At 43.2% G+C, this 27548-nt stretch overlaps 1 protein-coding gene across 1 annotated transcript; it reads right to left on the bottom strand.

Annotated features, from left to right (window-relative positions):
- Positions 1 to 5483: 5483 nt before the first annotated feature.
- DIO2 (iodothyronine deiodinase 2) lies at positions 5484 to 27548 on the bottom strand. The gene is made up of 2 exons (XM_081011071.1): positions 23754 to 27548; positions 5484 to 8431 (listed from the first exon to the last, which is right to left on the bottom strand). The coding sequence occupies exons 1-2, from the start codon at positions 23973 to 23975 to the stop codon at positions 7859 to 7861; spliced, it is 795 nt and encodes a 264-aa protein (XP_080867197.1). The 5' UTR covers positions 23976 to 27548; the 3' UTR covers positions 5484 to 7858.

Raw genomic sequence — 27548 nt, 5'->3', positions numbered from 1 at the left:
TGCTCACATTTATTTTAGTTCACTCGGCATACAGTGGAAACAGAAAGCAATTCATTCAAACATTTCGTTTTGTACTCATTTGGCTCATTTGAGATACTCCCATTTCCAAATATGAGATTATTGGCTGCTGGTCTTTCGTAAAATGATCAGATTTCCACCTCCCATTTTGAGCCCTAATTTATGGTGATAGATAGAGATAGATACCAATCCTGTTCTGTAGGTGATTTGGTAAATTTCCGTTTCTATGCTATCACTAATTGGTCAGCCGTTAACGAATGATGAATTTATTTCTTATAGAAGTGTTTTAATGACTGGTGCCATTCATGTCTGGGAAGTAGGAAACTGCCTTATATTGAACCAGGCCATTGTCTGTACTGATTGGCAGTGGAGTCCCAGTGTTGCAGACTTTCTGAGCCCTACCTGGAGATGTGGAGGATTAAACATAGGAGCTTCAGCATTCAAAACACACACTTGTCATTTTGTTGATGTTGTGTGAATCTTAAGAACATAAGTAAATCCCTGCTGGATCAGGCCAACGCCCCATCTAGTTACCAGACCCTCCAAGTGTCCCCATTTTCCAGCGACAGTCCCAGATTGAGAGAAGTCATCCTAGTTTCTGATTTGATCCCAGCATGTCCCACTTTTCCTAAGGGAAAAGTCCCTACTTTCATTGGAGAACCCTTGGAGGATATGGAGTTATGTGACCCCTGAGCCAAGGAGATAAGTAACTATACAATCTTTAGAAGACACCTGAAGGCAGCCCTGTATAATGTTTATTGTTTTATTATGTTTTTATATATGTTGGAAGCCGCCCAGAGTCAGATGGGTGGAGTATTATTATTATTTAATAGGACATCCCTATTTTCATCGGAGAAGTGTTGGGAGGTATGCTAGTCTAGCATCCTGTTTTCTCAGTGGCCAGCCAGATAGATGTCTGTGGGAAACCCGCAAGCAGGACCTGAATGCAACAGCTCTCAAATATTCCACTCTTGTGGAATCAGGTTCAAAAGTCATTTTGTTTGTACAATGTTGCAATAGGCTATATTTATCTATTTTAAGCATTTATAGCCCAGCTTTGTACCTGGTAACTGACTTCCCAGAAAACTGGCTGACAATAAGCAAACATGAATATAAAGTTAAACATAAGATTTCATTTAAAGGCAGTTGTGGTGACTCCCTTAAGGGCTCTGAGGCAGAGATGGGTAACTCCAGATGTTGCTGGACTCCTTCAGCCACAATCAGCATGGCCAACAGTCAGGGGTGATGGGGATTGAAGCCCAACATCTGGAGGGTCGCAGGTTCCCCAATCCTGCTCAAGAGTTTAATAGCGTAAAATGTCAACTCCCCGGGCTTAAATGCTCTGGCTGCTTTGCACATTCCAGTTCCTGCTCAAAAGACCTATGGTGACCCCAGATTCATGCTATTTCACAACCAGGGCCAGATGTTTTAGTTGCTAGTGGGTGATGCATCTTCTCACCCAAGCATCTGGACAGCCAGACATGATGGCGACAGCAGAAGCTAGAAGTCATTGCCACTTCAATATAATGGCAAGGACACTCGTCCTCCATTTAATTCATTCCATTTTGTCTTGAAGAAGACCAAAACTCCCAAGTCCCCCCCCCCCCCGAATCCTGGAGTTTAACTTTGGATCGACTGTGCCTCATCCAATTATTTTGCTTACTCTTTCATTCACAGATTGAATGTATTACTTTCATAGTTCTCCTAAATCACTGGTGATCAAGCCTCTCCAAAGGCAGTTTAAAATGGCCTTTCACCACTTCAGGGTCCGGAAGTTCTACGAGAACCTGTGTCATGTACCCACGACAGAAAAAAAGGAGTCTTTTCCTTCTTCTTCTTTCACTTTTATTAAAATACAAGGTGGAAAACACAGTTCTATAAAGTACATGGTCCACGCAGCACCAATATTGTAACATGTTTTTTGCTGATTCTTCTACAGAGTGTATTTGTGACATCTAAACAAGGATACATGCATACACACAAACAAGTGATTTCCTCACTATGTTGACTCAGGACTCATATTAAATGGATATCAAATACATCCCTACTTCTGAAGGCAGAAACAGAGAGGCAAAGAGAAATGCAAGTGCAAAAGCATCCGAACACCAACTGAGTGAGACACTCTTTTGTCAGTGATCTTCATGGAGACACCAACATCTCTGCTTCACCCTCTTCTCCCATCCTTGCAAACCAAGTCTTAGGTCCAGCCAAAGTTTGGTCAATATGAGTCCTGAACTGACATGGTGTGGAGTTGAATATAACTGGCCAGTATTCCCTGCCTGATACATCTTTTATTGCTTTGGTTATATTATTGAATGCAGGTTGTAAAGATCTAAATCCAACATCCAGCAACACGAAAGGCCACACAAAGAATACCAATTATGATCTCAACCGAATACTCAGCCTTAGTCCCCTCATTTAAGTGAGCTCACCTTAAGCTTTCTCAATCACCCTAGAGTATATATTGAAAAACAGCACTGGGTTTGATTCACTGACATGTGATTTGCATCTGTAAAAGAGAAGCATGAGACTGCTTTTATTATGTGATGGTTGTGTGAGGCCCTTTTTCTTCACAAGTCCACACATAAACTCAAGATGTGAGGCATAAAGGGATTGGCTTCCCATGCTGCAAGTTAGATCTAACACTATGTTCTTCCTTTTGCGAATTTTAGGACTAGTTAACCACACTGGCTTGTTTACGTTGATCCAACTCAGTGTATTCTGTGGTAGGGTTCCATCTGTTATCTTACTCCTTAATATGTCAACTCACTGCTTCTGCCTAATTCCCCATCTGGAACATGGCTGTGCAAACTACTATCAGAGACAAACATGATTTATAATACATACTCAGGAATTACATCCTACTGGTGGTACAGAGTGGCACATAGACCTTTTGGTGGGTTCTTATAACTTGGGAGCATCATGAATTGAAAAGTGACAAATCCATCTATATACCAGTATCCTGCTTCCAACAAAAGCCAGTATTGTATTGCATTTGGGCAATTAATATCAGAACATATACTTTTAGAAACATTTTCATTATTATACCTGAAGCCTAATAGTCTAACTTTATGTTTTTAAGTCCTGCTGATTGAAGAGTCGGTGCTGGTATTTTCAGTGGGTGGCCTAACATCTACAGTATTTTTATCATTAATGGTGAGAGGCTGCTCACAAAATCTAAAACCTTAAATCTATTTTTTTTTTCCTTTTAAGAACAATAGCAAAATAATATCCCTAACAAGACTGAAGTCACAAAAGTCTTCTCCTTGTTGTTTTTTGGGGAAAAAATGTATTTTCCTCTGGGCTTTTGGTCTGCTGTTTTCTGGTGGAGTTTTTTTAAGAAGGTAACACTGTCATGATTATTGTGTTGAGCTGATGGGCATAATTAAGTTTATGAACAGAGTCAGAAATCTGTGTTGTTTGGAAAGAAAGAAAGCTGGTGGATTTTCCTTTGACATATGTCCGTTTCCTAATCCTCACACTGTGTGAGGAACAGACATCTATGAATAACAAGCATTTCACACATAAGAAGAAATCTCAGAATAATGGAAAACCAAAAGGAAGAAAATAGCCATGCAAAATAGAAGTGACTTTAGATATGTAAATGTATTATAGTTTAGTCACTCACAATCCCTATTCTGAGTTTAAGATATGTTCCAACTGTCAAGAAAACACTTTGGTTGGTCTTTCTATCCAAGGCATATAAATGAAAAGGAATTAGAATTTTTGACAATTTTTTTAAAATCTTTTTTTTAAAAAAAAAAAAGCCTGAAGAATGAATATAAAGAGCATAAACATGCAAACCAGCTTCTGTCACCATCCAGAATAGTGACTTGTGTTTTATGTTCACCAACATGAAAATAGAGCATTTGCCAAAAAAACAAAATAGGATAAAAATGATCAAAAACATAGAGGGACTTAAAAAATAAAATAAAGCAACAAGGTTGTGGTTGTGTAAGGAAACAATAATGGAACCAAATGCCTCATTTTCCTTAATACTGTGAGAGAAAGGAACATTCTGTGAAATGACAGGACAGCAAATTTGAATGTGATCAAATAAATTATTTGGAATTGTATAGACCACTAAATGAACTTCTTGAATTCATAAGTCATTGATTATATCCAGAGGTGCAGCTGCAAGCCTATGCGCATTGACTTGTGAGGCCCATTGAACACATTTGATCTTACTTTGGCATTACCATGTGTAGGCTTGGGCGATTCAGGCCCTTCGAACCTATTGGTTTTCACTTCCAGGCAAACCTGTTTAGCACAGCACCTCTTTAACACAGTGCTTAAAGTGCTTAACTGTGTCTCCATTGTGGTTTTAAAAGATAAGCGTTAACAGTCACTGCTAAATTGTTCTGGAAAAAGCCATAAATTGGATTTTTGAATTTGCCTCTATAATAAAACCTGACAACTATTTGAAACAGGATACTGAATAAAATGAATTAGGTGGCAATCCCACATGCAGTCACTGGACAGTAAGTCAATTGAAATCAGTAGGACTTACTTCTGATTAAATATAGTTGAGAACACACAGTTAATCTGATAATTGCTTCTATTCTTCACAAGGGTAAAATCAGGCTTTGTACTAATATTTAGTTCTTTGTTGTTGTTTTTAAAAAGAATCAGCTAAGAAATGGGGGATCATCCATACTTCCTCTTGTACTGCTGCTTTCCCTTGGGGAAAACTGCTCTTTAGTGCTCAATCAGAGCAAATGGCAAATTGGGTTTTCTCTGGATTGATGTTTGCATCGATTTAGCACTAAAGACAGATTTTCCCCTGGAAAAAGGAATGCGTTGAGCAGAACACCACTCGGACATGTCATTTTGGGCATGAGACATGCAGAAGTGTGGACAATCCCACTGTCTCATGTACCTGCCAATAGGCTGGGGAAGACCTGCATTCCTTCCATATTGACCATTGTTCCTGTGTCTATCTCCCTCCCCCTTCTTTGCAGTAGTATCTTCTTCACCCCGAGATAAAGAAGCCCACCTTCCCTAACACTATCCCTCTTTACTTCCCTCCTCAAGCCCTTACACCTGTACAATACCCTCGACCCCAAGAGCACACCCCTTCCCTACGTCTTCCAACTGCCAGCTTTCCACACTTCGTTCATCCTGTCAGTTTCTCCAAAACCCTCTCTTGGTATTTGTGTGGCCAAGTGCTGTGCGTCTGTATAAGGGAGGAAAGGAATGAAAGAGGACATGGGGAGGGGAGGGGGAAATAGCATTCATACCACACTGCCAAGTTTGCATACCTGCAGTGGAGAGAAGCACGTTCTAAAAATGCCATGTGCATGAGCTGGACTGGCCAACATCAAAACATAAAGATAGGCTGAATCTACAAATAAGGAGGCAACATAAATGAAGAGGTGGGGAAGGAACACTTCTGGGTATTGGTGAATGGTTTCCACCACTGATGTAAATTGCTTTACTTCCCCTGTTTTGTGTGTGTGTGTGTGTGTGTGTGTGTGTTTAAGGTAGCTTGTGCTCAGTGTCACTTTCAAAACTACTCCTGAAAAGCTCATACCAACTATTGTATTTCTATTCTTCATCATGCTTGAAATGGTGGTGGAGGGGAAGGGGAAGGAAAGTAGTACCTAGGAGGCTGACATGAATTTTCCAAGGAAGCTCCTTAGAAAATGAAGCTGGGCAAAGGCAGCTGGCCCTCTGCAGCTCTGCAATTCATCAGCCCTGAGGGTGAAACCTCTTTCATGCTGAACTAACTTCACCGAACTAATCTGATTAAAAACTAATTGCAAACTTCTAGAACAGAAGGGAGGGCAATATCGACGCAACCACATTTAACTAATGGACAAAGTTTCAATACCAATGAGGTAAAGTGGTGTGTATCTCCCTCCCTATCCCCTTTCCTTTTCACCCACACACAAAAATACACCGTCTGCATCATGGCTTCTAAATGCAATAAATTATTTTTTAAAAGAGCACCTACTAAACACACAGTAACTTCTAATCCTAACTGTACTGTTGTTGTTGCAGCTGCACCCATGGCTGCTGTTTCTTTTCAGAAAAGCAAGCAAGTACACTGATTAATAAATTGTTTCAGTTCCATGCATCCAAAGCTAGTGTTAAACCAAGGTTGCTTCTAGGATGTGGCCTTACGAGGTTGTGAACACACGTACACCCAGTCCAAGAAAGCCCAGGTGAAGGAATTCACAAATGGTCCCAATGTCTGAAATGTTGTAATGGCCCTCCCACAACGAAGTTCCTGGCCTGTGTTTTCTTTCTTGCCTTACTCCTGCCTTACTTTTCTTCCCTCACTCTCTTTCTAAAGATTACGACACACACAATATTTTTCCTACATGGAGGTAATCTGACAGCACAGAGCACATGAGCTTCTCCCTGTTCAGAGATTATCTGAGTGCAGGCATAATGTTAAGCACATAGCAATCCTAAGGGCACATTTATGTGGCTCTTTATGATGAGATCAGACACACAGTATCAGCACATGCTGTCCCTGATAGTGTTCTTTTGCCTGTGCTGGTCCACAAAGCTGAATCGTCTGGTGCAGACTCAGCAGAGGCTGCAGAATTTTCATCGGTGGGATCCCAGAGGGCAACATTTTCTGATCTCCCAACTGGGTGTGGTCAAGTGGAACTGCATATTAAAAAATGCTGCCATGTGACTGTTCCCTAAATTCTTCATCTGATGAGAATACAAGATCTATGCTGACATGGTAAGAACACTTTGTCTTTGATGATCTGAGACCCAAGTGAGTTATCTTAGCAGATTTTTCTCACACAAGATGACATGAGTCAGCTATCTTGGATGCATTCAAGCTCAGGCATGGTAGGACTATCACCTTATCTTACACAATGTACATTTTCATTATGTAAGTTGGCTTTGGCAAGGCAAAATAACCCAGGGGTGAATCCAAACTAACATGTCGTCCCCCCATCCCGTTGCTGCCTCTAAGTGGTGGGAATCCAGTGGAACTGGGTTGTCTGAAGTGATCCGGCGCAAAGTGGACTGCTCTGCCACAACATTATCACGAAGTTAGATTTTGAGATATAGCCTATGATCTTAAAATAGACATATGTGTTTTTCATGCTGGGTGGTGCTGTGAAATCTTTAAGTCTCCTTAAGATTTGAAGACCACAGTGCAGGGCTTATGCATGAATGTATAAGCTGAATCTCTTTGTTTCAAAAGCATGGAAACCAGCTAGCATCAGATCATCTGTTTAGATTAAAAGCTTTCTGAATTGCAGCTGTACAATACTGCAAAGAGAGATTTCTAGTTGTGAACACCAATACTTTCAGCAAAAAAAGAGGTCAACTGACTAGCCAGTTTGTAGCAGATGCTGGAACTCACAGTATCTATAAAGCCGTACCCTCTCTATCAAAAAGGAATAGTTCTATTTCATGGCACTTGCAAGCCTCAAATTTCTAATTTTGCTACATTTGAATTCAGCAGGACAAACACGGGAGGGCAAAGAGATACCCCTTCAAATGATGGTATAGCCTTTTCAACGAACTGTTCTAGAAGCGATGCTTTTGGTTCCTTCTGCACCAAACACCTCAACACAAAGATCACCTGCTCACGGCACAGGAATCTCATCTCACCAGTCTTTCTGTCCCAAACAGAACACTTCTCTCAGCTCCCTTTTGGGAAGATGACGGGGAATTCGGGTTTCGTTTTGCTTTTATGGTCTGTTGTGTTCATCTGGCCATATGATTTGGCCTGCTGTTCAGTAACAGGCTCAAAAAAAAAAAAAAAAAAAAGCCTATCCAAAACAGGGTGCAATTTCTTTCCCTTTTGCATTGCTTTAAAGGGGCACTATGTGCACTGTATTTTCCTCTAGTAAGTCTGGACACTTCATCTTTTCCTGAAGTTCTGCTCCAACCAAAGTCGAACTTCTTGGAGGTTGTAGAAAAAGGGGCCCTTGCCCCCTAGGTAGGCAATTTTTTGTCTTTGTACAATACACACACGCTCAAAGGAGACCCCGTAGGCCACGTTTGCATTGTTGTCCATGCAGTCTGCCACTATCTGACACTGAGGCGGCAAGGAGAAACGCTTCAAAAGCTGCTGAGCAGCTGCACACCTGTCTTCTTGGTTCCTATGTTTCTTGACGTCGAATGAGGAGGAGATACCAGGAGCAGCCCAGCCGTCTGATGGGTGAGCCTCATCAATGTAGACCAACAGGAAGTCAGCCACACTGGAGAACTCTTCCACCAGCTTGCCAAAGGCCGACAGCTGGTTTGTGAAGGGGGGTCAGGTGGCCGAGCCAAAGTTGACCACCAGCGGGCGCTCCGATTTGGCAAAGTCTAATAGGTGGCACTCAGTGCCGTACTTCCCACCAGAACTTTTCCATCTGCTGCTGCTGCTGTCACTGGTACCATTGGGTATGTGAATCACGTTGGAGTTAGGTGCTTCTCCACCCAGTTTCACCTAGTATTGAAAACAAAGAAAGAGGTAGTGAGTTACTATTGTTTGCTGCCATTTGCTTTTTGTGTTCACTGTTGCTCAACCAATAGCAGCCAACTGCTCAAATAAGATTATGTTTGTCACATAAAACCCTACTGGAAACCCTGTTTGCTTTCACCAAATGATTGATGGTGATGAATTTTATCTCCCGCCCTCCCCAAGGAATCCAGAGCAACCAACAACAAGCAATAATTTTCGTAGACATCTGAAGGCAGCCCTGCTTCTGGAAGCTTTTAATGTTTGATGCTGTATTTTTGTTGGAAGCTGCCCAGAGTGGCTGGGGGAACCCAGTCAGATGGGTGGTTTATAAGAAATGAAGAAGAAGAAGAAGAAGAAGAAGAAGAAGAAGAAGAAGAAGAAGAAGAAGAAGAAGAAGGTGGTACAACAGATACAGCCCTTGACTAATATTTGATGAGAGGCAATTCCAAAGGTTCAGCTCCACAACACTAAAGGCCCAATTCCTATATTGTGTGGAATGGTCCTCCTGATATAATAACTCTCCTGTTATTCCCCCCCCCCTTTTGGTTTTGAATTATTGTATATATACTTGCTCTATTGCTGTAGTGATAATTTAACAGTTCTGTGGCAGAAAAACTACCAGGCAATAACACGCCTACAATATTACATTGTGTAGATAGATAGATGATAGATAGATGATAGATAGATGATAGATAGATAGATAGATAGATAGATAGATAGATAGATGAGAGAGAGAGAGAGAGAGAGAGAGAGAGATGATAGATAGATAGTAATGAAAGAACTGTACAGATATTTGCTTATGTTCAATGACTCCACATCTTCGAATATATGGTTACTTTCAACAGACTTTGGGGAAATGGAAGAAAAGAGAATGCAAGGAAGGCCAATGGTGAGAGCTAATAGCGGCTGTAGTCCAACAATATGTTCCAACTTCCAAAGTTAGGGAAGACTGCCTTTGACAATAGGAGAGGACAATAGGAGAGGAGAGGAGAGGAGAGGACAATAGGAGAGGAGCAAAGAACAATGTTCTGTAATTAATGCCTATTTGTAGCTACTAGAAGCCAAACTGTGCACCCACAATGGTTTCTGAGCTTCTATTATTATTATTACTATTATTATATAAAAACACAAAAATACATAACAGTAACAAACAACCCCCACCCCCAGTTTAAAAGGCCAAAGGTTGTTTAATTAGCCAAAGGCCTGGCGCCTAAAGATATGTAATGAAGGCACCATGTGAACCTCCCTGGGGAGAGCATTTCACAAGTGGGGAGCCACCACAGAAAAGGCCCATTCTCATGTTGCTACCCCCCCCCCCCAGCCTCTCATGGAGGAGGCACATGAAGAAGGGCTTCAGATGATGATCACATGGTCCAGGTTGGTTCATACGGGGCTAGAAAACTGTTTTAAAATGAACGCTAAGTAGTCCGAAATGGATCCCATAACTTTAAATTGCACTGCAATCCTACGAGCACATGGAATACATACAGTAGTCTAAAGGGTTTAAGTAACAATGGGAATCTTTTAATTTGTTACATGAGATTTATTTCAAGACCCAGACATAGCTGTTATGACTAAAGCGGCAATCCTAAGGGAGCAAGCTCCACTGAATTTAGTAGGAGTTACTTCTGAGTAGATATAAGAACATAAGTTTGGGTTTGCTGGATGAAAGGCCCATCTAATTTCAACCTCATATTTTTACAGTGGCCAACCAGAAGCCCCTGGGAAGCTTGGCTAGGATTGTGCTGTAAGGCAATAAATGTTTGCATACAAAGCCTGAAATAAAATCCCCCTTTGATGGCATGATTACTGTACACATTTCTCAAGATTCATGAAGCAAAGCCTTGCAATTTAGTCAACCAATTGTGACAAAGTAAAATATGGAATTTCAAAGAGAATTTCTGAAGTGTGAAGATATACCGGTACATACATCCCATCAAATCACTGGAATAAACATATATAGATATAAAAGAGAATGGATGGATGGATGGATTCAATGAATGGCTAGAACAGAATATTTGCCTAACAGCCCAATCTTACGCATGTTTGTTCAGAAGCAAGTCCCACTAACATCAAGCAATTGCAGCACATAATACGTGTACATTTGCTGCCCCATACATGATGCGCTTTTTGTCTTTTGCTCCAATGCAGGAAAAAAACCAAGCTTCTCCTGCAGCTGTAATGTGAACAGGGGCTGGGGGGGTGATGTTTGCTTTATCCAAAGAGTAAAAAGGAAAGCAATAGTGTCTTAATTTTGAATCCTCCACTCTTCATCCTATTCTTAAAATGAATAGATCCTTGAAACCTGGGAAGGGGAGGGCGGGGAGGGGGAGGTAGAAGGACCTAGTTCTGTACGGCGTTGTTATCATTTGGTCTTTCAAGCACCAAAACCACTTTGCTGCCAAGGGCATTGGTTTAATTATGTCCCAACAAAGGAAGGGTGCCCTCTGTGCCTCCCTCCCAGCCGCAGTAACTTACAAACGAAAGGGATAAAGGTTGACTTTGGAAGCAAAATAATAGCTGGTTTCACGTCATCACATATCTGGAAAGTACCCAAGCAACCCTCTGGTGTGGCTAGCATCACTGCATTTCCCACAGCAACAAAGGAACTCTCTCGGCCACAGGTTACCTATCGTGTTAATGTTTTCCCCCCTACCAGGAGTCCTTGCGTCTGTTTGGAGATTTTGGTCCTTAATGAGAAAGTCTTGCCAAGCAGACATTCACAAGGCCTCCTCTGCTCTAGCGGAGGAGTAATTAGGTCGGTGCCTTGTTCCGTGCTAGCGTTAAGCCACTCCGAAACCCCCCCCCAACCCTGCCCAGTAGTTAATGCTCAGACACAACCAGCAGCATGTCCTGCTAATTGGTCCTGATGAAGCTCTTACATTCCCAAAGGGCCTCTTTATTCCAGCAGGCTCAGGAATGGGATTGACATCCTCACTGATCACCCGCTTCGTGGGGCTCCTTTGTTTCTTTGTTGTTGTTATTCGTTATTGAGAGGGGGGTGCGTGGAATTAGCTCTTGGAAAGATACCCACACCACACCACAATGAAATGTTATCCAAAATAAAATAAAAACGGGGGGGGGGGAATAAAAATTATTGCTCTGCCAAACCTCTTTTGAAATTACAGACAAAGGCAGGCAAGGGAGCCGTTCTGAGGAACCGACCCAGAGAATTTTACTCACACGCAATAGCTCAGGCTCCAGAGTTCCTATAATCATGGACTTCTGTCAGCTACACCAGCCAGCTACTCTGTGTGCCTCACTGGTGGATGATGCGGAAACTGGGCTATGGTTCTCTGCTTCATCTACTTCTCCTCCACAGGGAAGCTTGGAAGTTGATCTATCTCAAGGCATTTAATCTTCTGACCTCAAAAGTAGCAAGTGAAATGATTCTCCCCTCCCTCCCTCTCTCTCTCACACAGGATTGTCCAATGAAATCGACGGACTGTTGGCTCAAGTTGCATAAAAGGGCATGTAATACACTGTTATGCAATTCATTGCTGCAACGTGAGACAATGCTTCAAATGGCTTCTAGAAAGATTAGACATATTTTAATAATACCTTTATTGTCAATATACAACCTGTGTACAATGAAAATAACCGAGCCTCTCCCCCCCCCCAACACTCAATCTCATTGCATTCTGTGAACTTGTCGCACAACACACCAACCCCGAAAGTCAGTTGCACTATATTATATTCATTCCATATAGTTAAAGCTATGGTTTTCCCAGTAGTGATGTATGGAAGTGAGAGCTGGACCATCAAGAAGGCTGATCGCCAAAGAATTGATGCTTTTGAATTATGGTGCTGGAGGAGATTCTTGAAAGTCCCATGGACTGCAAGAAGATCAAACCTATCCATTCTGAAGGAAATCATCCCTGAGTGCTCACTGAAAGGACAGATCATGAAGCTGAGGCTCCAATACTTTGGCCACCTCATGAGAAGAGAAGACTTCCTGGAAAAGACCCTGATGTTGGGAAAGATGGAGGGCACAAGGAGAAGGGGACGACAGAGGACGAGATGGTTGGACAGTGTTCTCGAAGCTACCAGCATGAGTTTGACCAAACTGCGGGAGGCAGTGGAAGACAGGAGTGCCTGCCGTGCTCTGGTCCATGGGGTCACGAAGAGTCAGACACGACTAAACAACAACAACAAATTCATTGATGTCACAGAATTGCAGTGTTGGAAGGGACCCTGAGAACTGTCTAGTCCAACCCCCTGCAATGCTGGAATAGGCAGCTGTCCCATACAGGGATCAAACCTGCAACCTTGGCATTATCAGTACCATGCTTTAACCAACTGAGCTATCCAGGCCCATTACATTATGTCAATAGCTGTAGGGGTTGTATAAGCTAAAATGAAGCCTCCACATTTAGCAGCACTATAGGAACACTGAAAACTGCCTTCTATGAAGTCAGGCCATTGGCCCATCTAACTCAACACTCTCAACATGGACTGGCAGTGTAGGGTTTAGCATTTTCCCCCAGCCCTCCCTGGAGTTGCTGGGGATTGAACCTCAGGCCTTCTGCATACAAAGCATTGTATTGAGCCATGGCCTTTCCCACAAATATTTTATGGGTTGTCAGACAATACGAGCACAACCTTGCCTATATGACCACGATGTCCTGCTTCTGAGCACCCGCAGACCAGAAGTAGCAGGCTGGCTACTTCTGCAGAAAGAAAATACTGGACAAGATGAACGTCTGTTTGTGCATAAGGTTCAATCTGCATTTTTAGCTAACTGCCCAGACTCAAGGGATCTCACTTTAAAGCTGCACCGAGTAGCAAGGGCATGATTAATGTTGCTCTTGCATGCAGATTGAAAAATGAGGTGGAAGAGGTAGGGGAAAAAGAGGCCCTTTCATAAGCCGCTAACCAGAAATAGAACTTACCACTGTAGTAACATTGTTCATTTAACGCCCCATGGACAAAGCATCAGAACATTTAGACACTTTTTTGCACTTATTTTCAGGGGATAATATAATAAGGCTTTTCAGAATCTGTACACTAATGTTTTTAAAGCACAGCATTAGAGACTTCTGAGTTCTGAGCTAAGTTAAGTCCTTACAGAAGATAGACATTGTTGGATAATTAGCAGGCTGTGGTGCTGGCTGTTCAAACATAGACATGATGTATTAGGGCTATGGAGAGAATCCCCTTGAGCTCTCAAATACTTTTGAAGACCTTCTCTTTGATTTTGTTCCATTCACAGGCATCCAAGCCCTTAGGAACCTGTCATTTTATAGTGTGATTCATCCAAACTGTCATCAGCCACTGGAAAGAGGACAGTTCCAAAGCTACTATTGTTTTTTCCTCTACAGAATCCAAAGTTATGGTAAGTTGCTCAGAGGCCATGCAAGATGCATATGTGTAAAATCATACCCATTAAAAAATAGCAACCGTAAGTAGCCAGGGAAAATCTTCCCCCACTCACCCAAGTGCAGACCCTCCAAGTGTCCCTATTTTCCAGGGACATCCCTGATTTAGAGAAGCCGTCTCGGTTTCTGATTTGATCCCAGAATGTCCCGCTTTGCCTTAGGACGTCCCTATTTTCACTGGAGAAATATTGGAGGGTATGGTAGGATGTCCCTATTTTTATTGGAGAAATGTTGGAAGTTATGGAATTATGCAACCCCTGAGCCATCTGAAGGCATTCCTGTATAGGGAAGTTTTTTTAAAAAATGCTTAATGCTTTATTATGTTTTTATATATGTTGGAAGCCACGCTAAGTGGCTGTGGCAACCCAATAATATGTATGGGGTATAAATAGTAATATTATCATTATGGAATGGGATGTCCCTATTTCTATCGGATAAATGTTGGAGGGTATACAAGTGCCACCTGCTTACTAGTTGCCAACTATCATCTTTCCTCATCACCCCACTATCAGAGTCCTGAATCATCTATTTTCCTAATATTTTCCTGTTTCACCTGAATGAGCAAAATATTTCTTAAAGGAGAACAATGGGCCTGGATATATCTGCTGGCTTCTTAGCAGAGTTTTTTTTAAAAAAAACAACAACACATACACACAAAGAAACCACCTGATTGTAACAAAACCTCTAAGAGGTTTACAAGAAATATTAAAAATATGAATAAAAACTAGTTAAAACAAGAATTAAAACATTTTAAAAACAATTGAACAAAGCAGAAAACTAAAAGGAGATTAAAACATGTCAACATGTATGTCTCTGGAAACCTGTCTAAACAAAAAGGTTTTAAGCAGGCGTTGAAAAGAATAGTGAAGGAGCCTGCCTGATGTCAATAGGCAGAGTTCTGAAAGTGTAGGTGCTGCAATACGAAAAGAAAAAATTCTTACAAGTGTGGACCAAGTAATGTGTGGCACCTGTGATAGGGCCATTTCTGCAGACTTAAGCAGACTTGAGTGGACACCTATCACTTTGTATACTTGTCCCTTTGAGAGAGAGTGCAATCCCATCCAGGCAACTGAGCAATTCCTCTGACACTAACCCACAGTGCCTCCATCTTGCCAGGATTCAAGTTCAGATTATTTGCCCTCATCTCACCACTACATTCAGCCACCAGTCCAGGTCCTGCACGTCCTCTCCTGATTCAGACTTTATGGTGAAATGATGCTGAGCGCCATCACTGCACTTACGGCACCTTGCCCCCAAACTAATGACTGAAGCTTCATGTAGATATTAAATAGCACTGGGGATAAAATAGTATCCTGAAGCAGTCCACAGTGGAACTGCCAGGTGCCCCAAAGCACTCTCCCATTGCTGCTTTCTGGACTCGGTCCCATATGTGCTGGGATCACTGTAGCATAGTGCCCCCCATTCCCATTTCACAGAGCTGGTCCAGGAGGATACCATGGTCAATGGTACTGAAATCTGCAGAGACGTCAAGTAGCAGGAGTAAGATTGGACTCCCCTTGCCCCACTCTCAGTGAAGGTTGTCTGCCAAGGTGACCAAAGCCAACTAGGTCCCGTGGCCAGGTCTGAACTCAGCTTGGAACTAATCCAAATAATCCGAGTCATTCAAGAATGCTTACAGTTGCGCCATCACAACTCACTTCACCACTTTCCCCAAGAAGCAGACATTTGCAACTGGGAAATACTTATTCCAATCCATTCCATTTTGTCTTTCAAGGGAGTATCCTCTAACATGGTGAAGGATTACCTCCTGAACCCAAACAGTCAAACCCACTCTGCTGCACGTGGTCAAAATGTGAGGCCAGTTGGTCACAGCAGGTCTTCAAATGCTCCATAGGTCCCTCCACCACAGTGGGAGTAAGTTACCTTTGGCCGATCCAAAATAACACTGCCAGCCAGCTACTAGAAGATACAATGCTAACTGAAAAGCAAACCTTCCTCACAGCCTGCATTGCCACACGGGCACGAAATCCGTGTTGGATCAGCTTTGGAGCAAGGCTTGCACCACTTGCACTCTAGTCTTTGTCCCAACTTGCTCCATAGCCCAAAGCTCCCCAGAATACCAAGGAAACACTTGGGTTCCACTAACCCAGAGAGGATGCTTGGGAGCACTTGTGTCAACTGCTCGTTTCATCTTGCAGCTGAAGTAGGCCTTGATGCGTAGACTTCAATGAGGAAAGAATCAGAGCAGGCACTGCCAAGGACTTCCCTAACAATCTTGGGGAACAATGCTACATTTGTCAGGAACAATATCAAAGAAGCTCAAGATATTGTGAAAGATCTTGGGTCATGTACATATATCCTCAACAGGAAAAGAACTCGTTCCCTCAAGTGCATGATGTTATCCTTTCCTTTCAACTTCTGTGGATTTGGGGGCAGTCACAGGAATGAACACATTCCCAGGCCTAAACCTAGAGTTAGGAAGTTCATCCTTCCCTAAGTACATAGGAAACAATTTGTGGTCTTGCTTTTTAGAAAACAGTTTGTAAATGTTTGCGCCTGAATAATCTACTGAGATCAATTATCTGCCTTCTAGGCTGCTATAAGCAGAGCACTCTTAATGTCAGCTTGGGAGAAAACTACTCACTATTTCTTAATAAACATCCAGTAAGACTATTTTAGACCTAGAACTATTGGACAATGTTTTTTTAATAGAGAGCTTCTTTCATAAGATACTCTCACTGCTATGAAATACAAAGAAAAGCACTTCCTTGAACTCCAGGCCAAAGTAAACAAAGATGATGAAAGCAGATGGGCTTAGGCTAAGAGGCCTTGTTCCACTGCCCTAAAAGCCTGCCAAAATAGTTTACTCTCCCACTGGTGTGTCAAATAGACAAAAGTCAGAAAGAAGCCTATCCGTTATTCCACACACTGATTTGTCTGCCTTTGTAAATATATTGCCTCTGCCGTGATGCTACACAACACTGTTGCTCATATTAATAGAAGTCATATTGGGATTACATTCTGGGAAGGTTTGTAGCTGCTTCATTCTAGGAACAAGTGTGCAACCAAGGAGTTCTTCTTATGCACAAACTGGGGTCCTGATATTAATTCTCCCAGATCAAAGGCAAAGAACAGAACAGAACCTTGAGACAGATAGATAGATGGATAGATAGCTGGACAGATAGATATCAGTTGAAAGACTAAAGGAAATGCTTGGATAGATTAGGATGGAAGAAAATGGCTGGCTTGACTCCTGGTAGACCTTAACCAAAACCTTTCGATCAGGGATGGCTAACCTGTTGTTATTGGACTACTGCTCCCATCATTGCTGACTATTGGTCACACTGGCTGGGGCTGATGGGACTTGGTGTTCAGCAGCATCCAGAAGTCCACAAGTTCTCCATCTCTGCTTTGCACAAGAAAATTAGCCCATGACAACACTGTCCATAGCCAGGTCTTGTTGAATGCTGCTGTCAAAGTCCATTCTGCTTTGAGGGCGCAAACACATGGAAAAAGTGCAGCAGCTGCCACTTAACCTGGATACACGTGGGCTAAATAAACAAGTTGCAGTGACACAGAGCTCGTCCCCACCTTGTTTGCCCTGCCATTTCCCCCCAGGAAAACCCATGGTTTATTGCTGAGTTGGATTGCAGATCGAGAGGCAGTTGTACATAAACCCTTGAGTTTTCTGTAGCATAGCAATCCAAGTAAGCAACATGGCTGGGTTGGTTAGGACTGTGGCCTAGGGAGACTCCTGAGGGCCAGAAAGAGAGGCCTCAAGGCCTTCATTTGGCCCCCAGGCCTGAAATTCCCCATTCCTGCTTTAGACAATACTGAGCTAGATGAACCAGTGGTCCGACTTGGGATGAGGCAGCATCCTAAATTCCTATGAATCTGAATTACCAGCTGTAGTGGAACAGCAGCAGGAGAGACCTGATATTCTCATGTCTTGCTTGTGGGCTTAACAGAGGCGGCTGGTTGGCCACTGTGGGAAACAGGATGCTGGCCTTTGATCTTGTTTTCTTATGGTTCCACCCTAACTTCAGTCTTGGAGACTCTTATCAACATTTCCAAAAAACATGGCAAGCCGGAACAAAGAGAGCTGTCTGTAGGACTTCATGCAGCCCATTCCCCTGCATTGGTCTGGAGATGGCAATGAAACTAAAGCCCACTGTGTCCTCCATGTGTCTCTGGGCTCCTTGCACAGTAACAGAGATTAAAAACAGAGTAAACACCCTGGAGAGACTGGGTTTCTGGGTTTCCACTGGAGTCTAATATATCTGGGACACGGGTGGCGCTGTGGGGATGCGGGTGGCACTGTGGTCTAAAACACAGAGCCTAGGACTTGCCGATCAGAAGGTCGGCGCTTCGAATCCCCGCAACAGGGTGAGCTCCTGTTGTTCAGTCCCTGCTCCTGCCAACCTAGCAGTTCGAAAGCACGTCAAAGTACAAGTAGATAAATAGGAACCGCTCCGGTGGGAAGGTAAATGGCATTTCCTTGTGCTGCTCTGGTTCCCCAGAAGCGGCTTAGTCATGCTGGCCCCATGACCTGGAAGCTGTACACTGGCTCCCTCGGCCAGTAAAGTGAGATGAGCACTGCAACCCCAGAGTCATCCGCAACTGGACCTAATGGTCAGGGGTCCCTTTGCATTTATCTATCTATCTATCTATCTATCTATCTATCTATCTATCTAGTGCCACAAACTTCAGATGCTTATATTTGAGCTGCTTCTTGAGCTGTGATGTAATGTAATGTGGAGGTTGGTCCTGTTCCACCAATTTCAGGCTGCCCTTAGCCAACCTGGACTTCTCACTTGCAATCAGTTCAGGGGGTGTCATTGCCTGTCAGTTTCCACCTCTGCACAGAACTCAGCAAGGAGAAGAACCTCTACAACAGCTCGGTTGGTTAGAGCGTGGAGCTGATCACGGCAAGGTTACGGGTTTGATCCCCGTATGGGTGCATATTCCTGCATTGCAAGGGGCTGAGCCAGAAGATCCACGGTGACCCTTCCAACTCTTTGATTCTAGGATTCTGAAACTTGACTTAGTTGGCTTTGTCCCTCTATGGGTCTCTCTGCCTACCACCCTACCAGTCTCAATGGGCACCAGCCTCCACAGCTTAGGCCGCTTGAAAATTATTTTGCTGTTGGTTATTTCTTTCTTCCTTTTTTCTGGGTTTCATAAAAACAGGTTCCACACAGTGCTGAAGCATGACCTGTTCTACAGGGAAAGATTTTGTTTCCCCCCTGTGACTGGTGGGTTGCCCGCGTTACTTATAAACATATGCGTTATTGTGTATAGATCAAACATGGTGGCATCGCCTGCCACAAAGTCTATATTGGCACTCATCCGGATGACCTATATAGCGTAGGAATATTGTGCATATCCTGCACGTATACAATCAGGGGTTTTCATCATCCTGTTTTCCCAGCAGTCACATCACTCTCTAAATATGTGATGGAATACAGATGCCTTTTTCATCCTAGCAGCATCCAGCAACATTACAGAACCCTTTTTGAGTTGAAAGCACAAGGTATTCTCAAAAACAAGCCCTGTCTTTGAACTCTTCCTCTAAAATGTAAAGATACCCAGCCTTAAACACTGGCTCCATTAACCCTCATTATGATAATTAACCTTGTTATAAAGAACCTCTCTGTGCAACGCAGGGTGTGCTTGCCTCCTGGGGGCTGCAATTCAAACGATAAGGAGGGAACAGTACGGCAAAAAGAAGGGGGAAAATCCATGCTGAATCTGGCAGGTATTCAAATCGGAAAGCAAAGTTCACCAAGTATGTAGAAACCTACTAAAAGCTGGGTAAAAAATATACAAAAGAGGGGAAAAATGAGCAAACATTAGAGAATCATCAAAATCTCTCTCTCTAATGAAACAGAATCTGCCCATGCCAGCTTTAGCAACAAATTACCCATATATCGAATAATCCCATTAAATAATGCTTTTCAACATCCAGCTTTACATTTAGCATTGTTGCTAATGGTTATTGCCCTAAAAGCCAGCTTCCTAACAACACAGTTGTACTGAGGTGTCTGATTCTGCCGCCAGCAGTGGTACATTACAAAAGGGGGGAAAGACAAATGCGCAAATTACATCTCACATCTGGAAGTTGTACTAGTTAATGTGATGTTAATTGAAAGCAAGCTTAGCAAAAGGAGGGGAGGGCTTTTTTTTCTCCTGCAACACCCTATTGTCTGGCCTTCTACACAGTTTCTTTTCCTCATGCCACCCTGTGACCCTACATCACATTCTGGCCTTCCGCAAACTCCTCTGCAAAATGTGTCGTTGTTGCTGTTGTTGTTGCATTCTTCATTAAATTATATGGTGGGGCAGTGTGGTGGTGCTCAGACATCTTAGCAGTGCAGTGTGTGGAACCTGGAAACACTATTCATGGAAATGAGATCCAAGCCTCTTTTCTACGTATTGCTCAAGGCTACAGGGAAGAGATAGCAGCTGACTTAATCAACTGTTCTGGAATATGCTCTTTTTATACTCTCTCTTTCTGTGGGAGTTATAACCTTGCACACTTCCTCTCTCATTCTTTGTGGTGGAGACCTTAGCATTCTGCTCTCCCCTAAAGAATCTTACAGAATCTTGCATGACCTTCAACATTCAAAGGACCATTCACAACCACTGCCTCTGAACTCTTACGAGAGTTATATTCTCCAGGTCTGCTTTAGATACGCTCTTGCTGTGAAATGATACAAAGCAGGGGAAAGGAGCAGTGGCCTAACTTTTTATTGATCCGGGAGTATTTACATTTTCAAGATGGAATGCACAGAGCATCTGCATGCTGTCCCTTCATATCAAAGTCAGTTATGTATGAGAAGTATGTTTCTGGAGTGTTTTACAGGGAGGGTTTTACAGTTCTTGGCCACTGCAGGTGAGCAGATCCTCTTCACAAGAGGTGCTGGCTGAGACTGACAGGAGTCGCAGTCCAAAATATCTGGAAGGCATCAGGTTGGGGAAGGCTGCACTAACTTACAGGTGCTTAACAGTGTATAACGGCAAGGACACCTGGTGGACAGAGAGGACTCTGAGGAACACCTGCTCTCTCACTGCCATCATTATCTCTGAAGGATTGCCGTGGCAGCTGGGCACCTGCTCATTTGAGGAAGCCCTGCTCCACAGGGGGACTGAAAATTTAGGGAACCTAATGAGGAGGACCATAGCTCTGTGCCACAGCATCTGCTTTGCAGGCAGGCAGTCCACAGTTCAATCCTTTGCATCTCCAGGTAGGGTGAGAAAGGTCCCGTCTGAAACCCTGAAAACCTGCTACTAATATTGGCCTGACTCAGTATAAGACAGCTCCCTATGCTCTTCCTAGCCAGTCAGGGAGTCAACTCTGGGTTGGAGTCTGTTTCCTCTGTGACCACTGCTGTGAACATGGCGAGGCATTAACCCCAGCGATAAGGCTGGATAGGACTATGTATGTACATCACTGTTCCAGTGCCCTCCCCCTGGAGCTACTGAGACCCTTTGCCCACAGTGTCAGCAAGAACACTTGGCGGACTGGGGAAAGGACACCGGAGAATGTATGCCCCCTTTCTGCCACTGCCTTAAGGTAAACTCAGCCAAGAGCCATACCATACCATCTGTTGATATAATAAGCGTCACCAGAGATTTCCTCCAGATGTTGTTGGACTCCACCAGCCCAAGCCAGCATGGGCAACGGTCAAAAATAATGGGAGCTGCAGGTTTCCCACCCCTGTGTTAAAGCCATTGTGTTACTTTGGTCCGCTTTCAAATCTTTACACCTGTTTTCACCTTTGCAGGGCTGCAACCTGGCAGACAAAGTGTTGCTCCAGCACACACCAGAGTAGATAGTCACAATTTAAGCTACGCCAAAGAGGTTTTGTGGCATGCAGTTTAATAAATAATAATTTCAAAAATTTTAGTCTGTGGTGCTCAGACTTCAAGGTATCACTTAAATTCTAAGCAGGAGTGTATTTTGAAAGCATTGGGTCAACTATAAGCATATTCTATAGATGCAATTAGAAGTGTTTCTGGAGGACCCTGGGATATCTGCAGAGTGTCCCGTGAACTCTTCTTTTCAAGAATCATGAGGGATATATTGAATGTGAATATTATTGTCCCTGGGTGCCTAACCCGCCACATTACTCCTGATTTAACCATGGGAGCTCTCCATGGTGCAAAGCATCACTCAGAAATATGCACACGCCATAAGAATGGCTAGATTGCAATATTACCCTAAATAACCAATTAGGAACATAGGAAGCAGGCTTATACTGAGTTAGATCAATGGTCCGCATAGCTCCATATTGTCTACACTGACTAGCAGCAACTCTCCAGCCTTTTGGGCAATGATTCTTTCCCAGCCCCTATCTAGAGATGTCAGGAGCTGAACTTAGGACCTTTTCCATGCAAAGCAGATGCTCTAATACTGAGCTACAACCCTTCAATTTCCTGGTAGCTGTCACAAGATAGTGCCCTTTCCTATGGAAGATGCCGTCACTGTCCTTGACATGAATGGAAATCAAGCATATTCTTACATACTGTAATGAAAAGGGACGGACTTCCAAGATTTATAGTGTAAGCTCCTTTGTTATACAAAGCAGTAGATAATTCAGTTTAGCTTATGAAAGATGGGCATATTTGCATGTTATTTGTTTATTAATGTCCAGAATGTAAAGAGAGGTACTTCTGTTTTCATTAGTTTTCATTCTGTTTTCATTGAGAGCTTAGCTTAATGCTTCTCTTTTGCTACTTGCACCAATAAAAGCACAACATTTCCCAGTACCATAACTAGTGGTAATCCTATAAATGATAACTGGGGAAGCACCAGGCTGTTAAATGAAAACCTGATGAGTAAGTAAAGCAGCACGATTTTCATTTATATTATGTTGTTCAGTCTATTGACCCAGTTGTCACATGCCCCAACAAGAGGTTGCTGAAGTCAACACAGGGAGTTCCTGCTGAGGAAGCTCTTTGTGGATCACCCAGTAAGTTTACTACCCACGTATTACTGAAGGCCTCCTACTCACTAACTGTTCTTTTTTTTTTTTAATAATATTTATTAAAATTTCAGAAGAAAAAAAAATCACATTAATAAGAAAATTAACAATAAAAAGGCTCACTAACTGTTCTGCATATCTGTGCCATATCCCTTTGCTGAATGTAGGGTCCTTTTCACGTGGGAGTTTGCATGGCAGCTCTGTGGCTGACATTATTACCCTTGCCCACCTCACTTTTCCCATCTGCAAAATGGCAAACATAGAAACCTGTCTTGTTTTGGCATGCAGAATGATATATTTAGTTTCAATTCTGCCTAGACACTGGAAATCAACAGGACATGCCAAGCATAAGGCTGGTGGCTTGGCTAATTTTGATAGCTGTGAAAGTGGGATATAGTGATTATATGCTTGTTTATTCAGTCTACAGTCCTGCACATATTTACACCCACACAGATTCTATTATTACACTCAAAGGAGAGACATGTAGGAATTCACCATTTATTGCATGTATATATTTAACGTTATGAAGAGTCTTTCTGGGCTTCGGTGAAAAATGAACCAACAACACGTTATCATTAGCGGTTAAAACTCTTAAAAGAGTTAATACAATGCTGGTCCAGAAGTGGGCATCACAGATGCACTTCCTATTATACAAGTTCATACACTGTAATGAAACCCATATAGTTTGAATGGGGTGGATCTCCCTGCCTAAAACTTACCCCTGTCCTTTGCTCCCACCCGAAAAAGTCTTCATGGAACCACGCATTTGAATAAGTTAAGCTGCAAACCAGGAGGCAGGATTCGAATCAGAGTTCAAATCCTGACTCTGTTACTTTCTGTGATAAATGGCTCAGACCATGTGCCTCAAATCTTCCTTGCGCTCTTGCGGTAAACTTTATCCCAAGCTGCCTTTCTATCCACAGTGGAGACAAATGTCCCCACCAGAAAATTTTGCCTTCCACTCAGTGTCCGCCAACTCACCTGTTTGTAGGCATCCAGTAGGAAGCTGTTCCAGACGCAGCGCAGCCCCTCCGACGTGAGCATCCTTCGCCACTCGCAGCGTGCAGCCTTGGAGCGGCTCAGAAGAAGCACCATGTGCTTTAGGAGGACCACCGAGTCATAGAGTGCAAGGAAGAGGCAGTTGGAGAAAAAAACCGGCAGGATTTGAAGGGTGATCAACAGGTCCACACTTAAGAGACCCATCTTGCTTGCTGCTGCTCTTCAGAGGCTTCCCTTGAGTTCCCTCGTCATGCCCTGTGCTCTCATTAACAATAATAATTAAAACAAAAAACAAAGTGCTCCTTAAAAACTCATGGTGCCCTGTCTCTTCTCGTAGAGTTGCCTCAGTGCAGCAGAGCACGGGCTTAATGAAAGGAAGGAAGGAAGAAAAACATTAACTCAGAACGCCAGTATGAAAATCTTTTCCACCCTGAACTGCTTTTAATTTTTCAGAAACTCCTAAGTCAAACTTTGTGTTGTTGTTTCTCCTTAGCCAGTAGCCCCTTTTCAGTCCGCTACAGGGAGAGACAGCTGCGCTGCCAATTGCTTGCAGTTCTAAAACTGAAGCTGAGCAAACTGCTAACTTTCCTCTAACTCTGAGGTATTGAAAAGCGCTGAGCAGCTCTAGCACTCTCGCTCTCTCATTCCTTTTATCACCAAAGCTCTCAGGTGAAACAATACTTTTTTTCGTTTGGTGGAAGAGGGGTGGGTGGGAAAAAATCTTTGTACACAAACTTTCTGCTCTCTTCTCTCTCTCTCTCTCTCTCTCCCCTGCCTCCGTCTCTCTCTCTCTCTCTCTCTCTCTCTCTCTCTCTCTCTTTCCTGCCACACTCTTCTTTCTCTCTCCCTCTCACTATCTGCCTGTGGTACAAAGTGCTTTCCCTCTGGAGTTCTAGCCGGCTTCCCTCAAGCCTTTTATACATTCCCTGGCTAATTGCTGCAATAGAGAAATGAAACCCTAATCTTAGTAAAGATCTTGACGTCAATGTAAAAAGAGGGCTTTACTTTGGCCAGAACTGCAGTGAATAGAAAAGTGAAATTTTCTAAACTCTTTCCCCCCCCCCCTCTCTCTTTTAAGGAAAGAGAAGGGAGTGGGGAGGGAAGAACTTTGCTTTGTTGGGTTTTTGTTTTTTTTTAAATATAAAGGAGAGGGGGAAATCTCTAGATACTTGTGGTGCTTTTTTCTTTTACAAATGCTTTCAAACTTTGGAAAAATATTTTCATATGACGTGGAAAGTGACACCATAACAAGGTCTTCTATTGTTTAGAAGGGTGCCCCCCCCCTTTCTTAGAGGTTTTTGTTTTTTTAAAAAAATAAATATTATTATACCCTTTTGTATTTTCCAGGAAGGTGTAAAAGCTGATGCATCTTAGAAAAGGGCATGTTTTGGTATGTTTCCCTCCCACAACCATCAAGTACAAAAGCCTGTGCAATTTTAAATATCTTTTGTCTTCTTGGTATTTAAGGAAACACTAGGAACACCCAGGTCTGACTTCATCTGCTGATGTGGAAGAGAATTAAAAGAGGTGGGGAGGTGGGGGGGGGGAGAGAAGAGGAAGGCTTTAACTGACCTTTTATGTAAAACTGAAATTCATCAATGGAAATGTATTGTACTGAATTTGGAGCTGATTTAAAGCAGAGTGCCTCATACATTCCAATTATAAAGTTACAGGGGATTGCATTTGTTCATAGGGATCTATTTCACACATTAAAAAGAATGCATTGCTTTTCTTCAAAGGGAGAACCATTTCCTCTGAAAGATTGAGATAGCCTCCTATTTTCATATAAGAAAGGTGTAGGCACAGAAAATGTATCTGACTCTAGTGAATGGCACTGATAGTTACAGCTGTGCCTGCAATCTAGGCTGATGGCAAACTGCCCCAGGAAGACAGATCACTGTTCCCCAGAACCAAGGAATCTGAGACAAGAAGAACTGGAGTGCATGCCCTATTAGATCAAACTGGGCCTCTCCCCGCATGCAAAATGTTTTCTGGTGTTAAGTTCTTTCCCTCTGTTTGGGATAGTTGGCAAAATTATTAATGCTTTTGGTATGAGGTTTCTGTCTTTCATCAACATGAATCTCAACGTGTTCAAGGAAGGCAATCACAGCCAACGTGGTGCCCTCTAACCAGCACAGTCAATGGCTAGGGATGCTGAGAGTACTTAATCTTCAGTACTTACGGTTTTCATTGTGCAACAATGCTCTGCCAATGCAACAAGTATACCAATAGGTAACTTAGCACTACATTGGGTACAAACCATGGAATCACAGAGTTGGGAATCTACTGTTTCCCCTCGCTCAGTGCAAAACGTAACTACCACCTCCTTGAGCCTCTGTTGAAATACCTCCAGCAATACCCTTAGTTGTTCCCTCTGGAGCAACCTAGAATAGATGAATTGGCACATGCAAGAAACAACTAACAAGACTGCATGTAGCAATGCTGGGGAGAGGGCACAACTGAAGTGTAAGTGTAAGCGTGGGATACAAGGTTTGACTTCAGTTTAATGGTGCCTCCAACTGCAGCCCAAATCTTCCCCTGGCTACCCCATCTATACTTGAAAGAATGGGTTTCCCATTTCCCCTGAAGTCTTGCCAATTGCAGCCCTTTGACTTTGTCCTACATGGGAGGGTGGGGGTTAGCAGTGAGAAGCAAGCATCTTCTGTTCTGCAGTGCCCCACCCCAAATTCATATGGTAGTATATGACATATAAAGACCGAGCTGGGACAATGGCATCATTGTAATAGGCTGAATGTGTGTGTGGAGAGACCCATGCATTTCAGGGACCCACAGAAGTGAATGCCAGCCATTTGCTTACATAGGACTACAAAACGGTGCACTATGGGGGAGACAGCTAGGGGAGGGAATAAACTTGATCGCCTCCTTTCCATTATGCCCCAGTTTGCCAGCCAGTTATAGTGGCCCACAATGTTTAGCTCGCCATCAACGGCATAGCTTCACCCCTTCCTTTGCTTTTGCAAAGGGTTGCAGGGTTTTCCCCACCCCCAGAGAGGAATGCAACTAAGAGCTGGAATTCGGGAACTGGCTGAAACATATTATTTGTATATTCTTTCCTCACAACATTCCTATCAAATGTATCACTATAGTTCCTATTTTTAAGACAAGAGATCAGAAGACACTGACATGGCAGACTTAGTTGCCAACCATGTGTCGTGGTTTCCAAGTGTGGGCACGCCCACCAATTTATCTGCACACAGAACGTCATGTGTGATGACTGTACATAACTACAGCAAGTTATGCGCATGCATGGTGTAAATGACGGGGCCTCGCCCTGCAAAAGTCCCCCCAGCCAGAGAAGGACCAACACTGCATCTGTTGCTTTGAGATGGTGTCACTGATTGTCGTCTACCACACAAACACCTCTCAGAGCTGGATGAGAAGTGGCACTTTTGAACTGGAACTTTTATCATGTGCACCGTCTAGGTTAAGTTAACCAAAATGCCAGGCCCTGGCCCATACAGCTATGTAATCAATAAATGTCACAGATTGATGGGCTGGGGCACTACCTTTTGAGTGACCTAAAATGGTGGGCAGCCATGTGGATGAGAGCTGCTGAAAAGCATCTTGGGGCCCAGCAGTAAATGCAGTGAATGGTGAGGAGCCCTTCAAAACCTCTGGGGCCCTCGACTAGTGCCTGCCCAGGCTGAGTGCTGATGCTAGGTCTCTGCAGAGCCACACATGATAATCTACACTTGTATAACACATAAAGGCCTTTTGTGAAGGGGAAGAGGGGCTCAGCAAGTGCAAAACCTGTGA

This window comes from Podarcis pityusensis, assembly GCF_964106645.2.
Source record: "Podarcis pityusensis genome assembly, chromosome: 1".
Lineage (NCBI taxonomy): Eukaryota > Metazoa > Chordata > Lepidosauria > Squamata > Lacertidae > Podarcis > Podarcis pityusensis.
This window is presented reverse-complemented; position numbering and strand designations above follow the sequence as displayed.